The 7196-nt window shown below is 41.2% G+C and overlaps 1 protein-coding gene across 1 annotated transcript; it reads right to left on the bottom strand.

Annotated features, from left to right (window-relative positions):
* Window positions 1-2223: 2223 nt before the first annotated feature.
* On the bottom strand, window positions 2224-6417 carry avpr1ab (arginine vasopressin receptor 1Ab). The gene is made up of 2 exons (XM_058416540.1): window positions 5436-6417; window positions 2224-4374 (listed from the first exon to the last, which is right to left on the bottom strand). The coding sequence occupies exons 1-2, from the start codon at window positions 6415-6417 to the stop codon at window positions 3980-3982; spliced, it is 1377 nt and encodes a 458-aa protein (XP_058272523.1). The 3' UTR covers window positions 2224-3979.
* Between the last annotated feature and the right edge of the window lie 779 nt (window positions 6418-7196).

The raw sequence follows: 7196 nt of genomic DNA, 5'->3' as shown, positions 1-7196 counted from the left end.
AGCAGAACAGTGTAGAAATAAATGTAACTTTAAAAGGTTAAAAATAAGGAGGTGTTATTCATATATATGTTAAAAAAAAGAGGAAAAAAGGAGCAGAGATCGTTGGTGTGTCTGGTGAGTGCATATAGCTAATACATTTAGCTTGTTTACTAATCAGGTAATCGACTGGACGGTACATGCTCACACAAGTTTTCCAGTGACTCAAGACACTGATCCTTTGCTGGCAAGAACATAAGGTTAATTTGTTCATATGAAAACCAAGATGCAATTTTTATGCCAAGATACACAAGTCTCCATCCAGCTCTAGCACAGCCATGAACTCTGTAATGCTAATCTGTAATGTGTTACACGTGCTCTGCTTGTCCTCATCTCGGTGTGCTCGGGGCAAGAGCTATGCTATTTCACCAAGCAGCAGGAAGCCACTTTATTTAACACCAATAGCTTCAGGGTGGATCTGTCAGGCACGGTGTCCCTGTGCTTCATTACATAACCTCTGTCACCACAGGCACAGTGCACCCGCTGGCTAATATGACATTCTGAGGGAAAATGTGCATATTAAGGTGAACATGTATTATTAATAAAAAGCATGATGCTCTTGGAAATATGTTTCTTCTTCCTGGAAAGAGAGAGAGAGAGGCTTGCTGTTGGTTAATTTTGTATAATATTTTAAATTTTTTATTTGTTTTGTTATTGGAATTTTCTGTTTCCACAATTAAATACAACTTAAAAACTATTATTCAATTTATTTATCTATTTAAATCATTCATATTTACAAAAATATACCAAAATTAGCCATACGTACCAGAAATTCATTGCTCCTCTGTGGGCAGCAGACAACCTGATTGGCTAAATGTTTGACATCATATACACACCGGCTGTATTGAGTCAATATTAATCTATGTTATTGTTTATACTGAAGTTTAAGCTTCATATTGGCATCATGAAAGTCCATAAAAACATTAATGCTGACTAGAAAGATAATCTATTTCTTACCAGCATGTTCCATTTCTCAGCACTGGGCACTTCCTCATCATCATCATCTTGTCAGAGCAAATCATTAACAGATCACCAAGAAAACCACAAGAGGAACAAAAGAAACCAGTGTGTTTTTTAAGAGGAAAAATAAAAACTACTAACAGCTTCAACTGGTGTTTTGTGGACTGGATGTTGACCCAGCAAGGTACACTACATGGCCAAAAGATCATCACACCTATATGTGGTTCTTCCTCAAACTGCAAGTGTCTAGAATGTATTTTTTATGCTGTAGCGTTAAGAGTCACCTTCATTGAATCTGTTCCAGCATGAAGATGTCCCTGTGGTCCATGAAGACACACTTTGGCAAAGTTGGAGTGTAGAACTCACTTGTCCTTCACAGAGCCCTGACTTCAACCTCAACACCTTTGGGATGAACTGGAACACTGATTGCACACCAGATCTCCTCACATGACATCAGTGTCTGATCTCAACAATCCTATTTGTGGCTGAATGATCACAATGCCACGCTTCAAGATCTAGTGGAAAGCCTTTCTAGAAGAGTTGAGGCTGTTATAACAGCAATCTGGGGACCAGGTTTGGAATGGGAAACTCAACAAGAACATATGGGTATGATGGTTAGGTGTCTATATATAATACTTTCATCGCTGGAAGCAAAAATGAATAATTTAGAGTTCAGCAACTCTAATTTTCTAAACACAAACCAACCCTGCTTCTGTAGCAGATTCATTGTGTACAGTTTTATCCAATCTCACGAATTTATGTCATGTTTTTAGCTGAAAGTAGTTCATAGAAACAGAAACTAGTTACAGGGCTAGAGAGCCATTAGTTCAAAAACAGGAGAGGTTTCACAGAATTTCATACAATTTTCCTTCATTTTCCTTTATTTTCTGTTTTCCTTCACCTGTCTGATTAGTGAACTGATGAAATTGCTGTTGTTTGTTGGCGTCTCTACTGTTGACCATGACACTAATCGAAAGGTGTAACAGGAAGCGCCAACCAAAATATGAAACAAAATATAGCTTTGATTTCACTTACTGTTGCAACTGAGTCGATTATCCGAATCTTGTTTCCTGTAAACAAGAAATTTATAATTTTTTTTAGTTAAAGACCAGGTACTACTTGGTTGAAGGAGTAATTTAAGTGACCGCTTACACTGCTTGTATCATGACATGAGCTTACATCTATACCTAACACAGAAAGTCGAGGCAAAACGATTACCATATTAAGAAGTATTTATAGAATTTAAATGGAGTCACAATACATTTAGTCACAGTTCCCTAATGAAAGGCAACCTTAAAAACAACCCGTGCAAACATTTACATACATGACATTTGTACAAAATCTAAGGACAAGTGAACAACAATTCTTAAATAAAAGTTAATAATAAAAGTTCTGATTTGTTTTTCGGCCACATTTGGCAAAATGCACTGGCCATTCCTAAGCAGAGGTTACATTACATCCAGATGCTTTGCACATGTTCATTTCCAAAAATACAAAAGACATTGTTAGTCATTTTGCAGTTTATAGTTACTGTTATGTCAATATTCAAATAAACAAATCAATTTAAAAACAATTAAAAGATAAACAAATATGGATAGACTGGAACATACATTCATCATGTCATTTTTTTCAAGCAGTTTATCTAGGCATTACAATATGTGTAACAGGCATTCCTGTAAAGTAGTGACATCGGTAGTTTTAGGTAGTTACATCACTTATTCAGCAAATGTTTCAATGTATCTGTCACCATGTACTGCAATTCCTGTTGTAAAATACACTCAACAAACACTTTATTATGAAAAACTCTACCCCTGCTCATTGGTGCGGTTGTCCAATCTTCCAGTCGTGCAGTAGCAGTGTATTGCAGAGAATCATACAGATCCAAGTCAAGAGCTTTTCACTTAATGTTCAAATGGTCACAAACCTCAGAATGGAGAAAAAAAATGTGATCTCAGTGACTTTGACAGTGACATGGTTGTTGGTGCCACGCGATATTGAGCATTTCAGTAACTGCTGGTCTACTGGGGTTATTTATCTACAACAGTCTCTAGAGTTTACAGTCTGAGAACCAAACATGATCCGGAAATGACTCGTTATTTGAGAGAGGTCAGAGGAGATTGGCTAGATTGGTTTGAGCTGACAGAAAAGCTAAAGTAATGCAAATCACTGCTATTTACAACCATTGTGAGAAGAAAAGCTTCTTAAAAATGCTCAACGCGTGCTTTTTCCTTTAGATGGATGAGCTACAACAGGAGAAAATCACATCATGTTTCACTCTTGAAATACAAGAAGCCAAGGAATCTGAGGATCCAGCTGGCATAGACTCACCAAAACTGCACAAGCCTGAATAGACACAGTCACAGTTATTGAAATCACAAGTTTTTTTAGAATGATGATTGATATAAATGCTAACTAAAGCTCCTGACCTATAAGCTGTCACTGTTGGGCCCTTGAGCAAGACCCTTAAACCTCTCTGCACCAGGAGTGCTGTATCATGGCTGACCCTGCGCTCTGACCCTAACTTTCAAAGCTGAGATATGCAGAGGAAAGAATTTCACTGTGCAAAGCATATGTTGTTGCTGTTCTTTCAGATGCTCCCTGTTCTCTGTCACCAAAGCTGATCATCTTGTCCTCATGTCTGTGGTGATCTGTGATTTGGCACAGATTTTATGCCGGATACCCTTCTTGACACAACCCTCTCATTTTATCTGGTCTTGGGACCAGCACTGGGAGTGGCTGGGTTAGCTCCATGCCCAGGAATCGAACCCGGGCTGTGGCATCAAGAGCATGGGATCCTTCTACTGGACCACCAGGAGACTATGTACTGTAATGTATATGTGACAAAAATAAAGACTTCTTTTGTCTGCATGTTTTTATTCATTGCACTGCTGCCACATGACTGGATCATTAGACAATTGCACATAGGAGCAGCAAGCAAATGTAAACATTTAAATGAGTGGACAAAAGTGGCACTAAAAAGTCTTCAGCTGTCTTTATCTTGGACTTGAGCCAGGTTGGTATGACTGTGTTTGTTCACATTGTCTGTGCTTTGGCTACTCTTGTCTGAGTCCGCAGGGCCATCCTGGTTGACTTTGGAACAGTCTTGTATTACAGACTGGCTGGTCTTTTGCGAGTCCCTCCATGAGTCCGAGGCATTTGTGGGAGTGCAGGCAGCAGGTAGTTTACTAAGCAGCGTATTTCTCCTCAGGCTGCTGTCCGAGTCGTTACGGATGCTGTTCCTGAGCTTCCGACAACATGGGAAGCAGCGCAGGAAGTCGTAAAGGAGGTGACCACCGAATAGCATGTAGATCCACGGGTTGCAGCAGCTGTTCAGACTGGCAAGCAGTGCCGACAGGGTCACCGCAGTATTCTCTGAATCTGAGGAAGGACAATATTGAGAAGGATACACATACAGAAGGAAAGAAATGCACATGAGATGAATGCAACTCTTTTTCTGTTACATCTGCTTTGTAAAGAAACATTTGTTTGTAGTGTATATGATCTGATCATTTTCTCTAGATTTTTAGCAGATTAAACGTTGCGAAATATACAGGTGCACATAAAAGCTCCATATTATTGGTGTTTGTGTTGGCATTTGTGAACAATGCTAACATTATCATTAATAATTTAGCAAGTCCTCAGGACACACCGATGTAAAATGCCAGACAGAAAACAAAAAAACCTTCAGTTAAACCATTTTTATTTGTTTCATGTGTAAACACCATGATATAAAGTGTACCAACCACTATGCAAGTGAATTTTTACAGACTGATGCCATCTGTTCTACAGAAACCTAAATCCAATCTCAGTCCTTAACCTCTGAAAGCTCTGCAAGTCAGTTATGGGGCTTACAAGGTTTAATGTCACACTATTAGAAAAGCAGCTATTCCATCATTGAGTATTATTTTACAGATAAAGTCTCAAATAGGTAGGTGATAAAAAAAAAAGGAATTTTTATCTCTCAGTGATCACTGAACAGTCCTATAAGGCACAGGGAAGATATGGGTTTTCCATTTACTGTTGTCTTTTACAGGGATACGCTTTATATGGTGCCTACGGCAAAATGTAAATATTAATAAATAAATGTCTTTGTTAAATTTTCACTCAACTCCAGCAGGAAATGCTTAAAACAATTCCAATTCCAGTCACGCCACCGGTGTCATAGTTTAAGTATTTTTTTTCTGTTTTTAAAACCATTTTATTTAAAACCATTTAACCATTTTGAGACATTTGCTGAAGGATATGTGTTTTTATGACTTTCTGACCCTAAATCATTTTACTTTAGAATTTAATTCTCGTTTGATGCAAACACGTTAATGTAATTTTCATGTTTTAAATTCAAATTAATTGGAAAACATATAAATCGACACAATTTAAATCTGAAATCTGAGCAGATAAAATAAGAAAAGTTAGGATAAAACGTGTAGCTGAACACTCACCGTCCCAGGAGAAGTTCTCATCCCACACGGACCACATCTGCACGATGAAGAACGGAGCCCAGCACACGATGTAGGCGAGAACGATGACAAAGGTCATTTTGACGGTGCGGAGTTTGGCCCGGGAGATGGTGCTCACGCTGCTCACCGACGCCTTGCCGATCAGCGCGTTCGTGCCGTGCGCCGTGCTGCTCTTCGTCTTGCACTTGACGTTCTTCCAGATGCTGCGGCAAATAAATCCGTAGCACATGACGAGCACGGCGACCGGGATGAGAAAGATGCCCACGGTGATCCAGGTGATGTAGGCGCGCACGCCCCACGGCTCGATGAAGTGACCCCAACAGTCGTACACGTCAGAGCCTTTTTCAATCTCGCTGAGAGAGAAGATGAAGTACTGAGGGGTGCTCAGCACCACACTGCACAGCCACGTGCAGGCGATCATGAGGCGCGCGCGGCGCGTGGCACCCTGCAAGCTCCGTAACGGGTGGCAAATGGCGATGTAGCGGTCCACCGTGAGCATCACCAGCATGTAGGTGGAGGCGAACATGCCGAGCACTTGCAGGTGCTTCACCACGCGGCACAAGAAGTCGGGTCCGTAGAAGCGAAAAGTGATCTCCCAGCAGAGCTGCGGCAGAACCTGGAAGAAGGCCACCACCAGGTCGGCGAGGCTCAGATGTTTGATAAACAGGTGCACACGCGAGCTCTTCTTGGCTGCGTTGCGCACGGCCAGCAGCACGCTCACGTTACCCGCCACCGCGGCCAGAAAGGTCAAGCTCAACACCGTGATCTCCAGCTTGGCCACTTCCTCATTACGACCAAACGGATCGCCGCTGCTGTTCGCCACCAAGCTTCTGTTTCCAGCTGCATGCGCATCCGACGCGTTCAGGCACAGAGTCCGGTTATTGTGCGTCCCGTTTCCGTGTGGTCCGATTTCCGGCGGGGGAGTACAGAGCCCTGGTCCGGCGTGCGCCATACGGTCACTCATGTGTAAGGACTAATAGTGAATAAAAGGGATTCTTCAAACGTCTCCTGTGTCTTGGATGCGCGCAAAAGGCACAGTCAAGGCACAGGCGCGCGCACACAGATCACATTCACTGCCATTTGCTCAATGCTACCGGACTCATATCGCAGTTTCTAAATCCAACCCCCCAGCGACACTCTGTTTAAAAAGGGGAAGCCTTACAGTTCCGCCCTTCCTCCTCCTCTCCAGATGACCAGTCGTCACTGAACACAGGGGGGAAAACATCCTAAAGCTTTTTAAACCACTCCGAAACCTGAATATATTTCAGGATTATAATTGGTCACTGGGGCATTATTTATCTTAGTTGTTTATTTATTTTTTGCTGTGGAATATTTTCCAACGAGTACCGATTAACCTCTATGAAATGTTAATACTTACAGTTAGCTGAAACCAGTGGTGTGTGTGTGCCCTTATACCTTGTGGGGACATTGGTCCCTTCGAGGAAAATTGATTTTTTTTATTGATTAAAAAAAATAGAAAATAGCCAAAGGATCTCCACTAGAATAGGTAAGTATAGGATGTGTGTGTGTGTGTGTGTGTGTGGTGAGAGAGAGAGAGATTTCAAATAATTTGGTCCTCATAAAAAATGTTTAAAACAAAACATCTACAAATTATAAAATACTTGTGTGAAGGTAGGTGATATGTGTGTGGGGGTGGGGGGGGTGAGGGTGAGAGTGAGAGAGAGAGAGAGAGAGAGAGAGAGATTGGTCCTCATAAAAATGTTTTGCTTTGTTGTTTAAACT

This window comes from Hemibagrus wyckioides, linkage group LG19 (genome assembly GCF_019097595.1).
Source record: "Hemibagrus wyckioides isolate EC202008001 linkage group LG19, SWU_Hwy_1.0, whole genome shotgun sequence".
Taxonomy (NCBI): domain Eukaryota; kingdom Metazoa; phylum Chordata; class Actinopteri; order Siluriformes; family Bagridae; genus Hemibagrus; species Hemibagrus wyckioides.
This window is presented reverse-complemented; position numbering and strand designations above follow the sequence as displayed.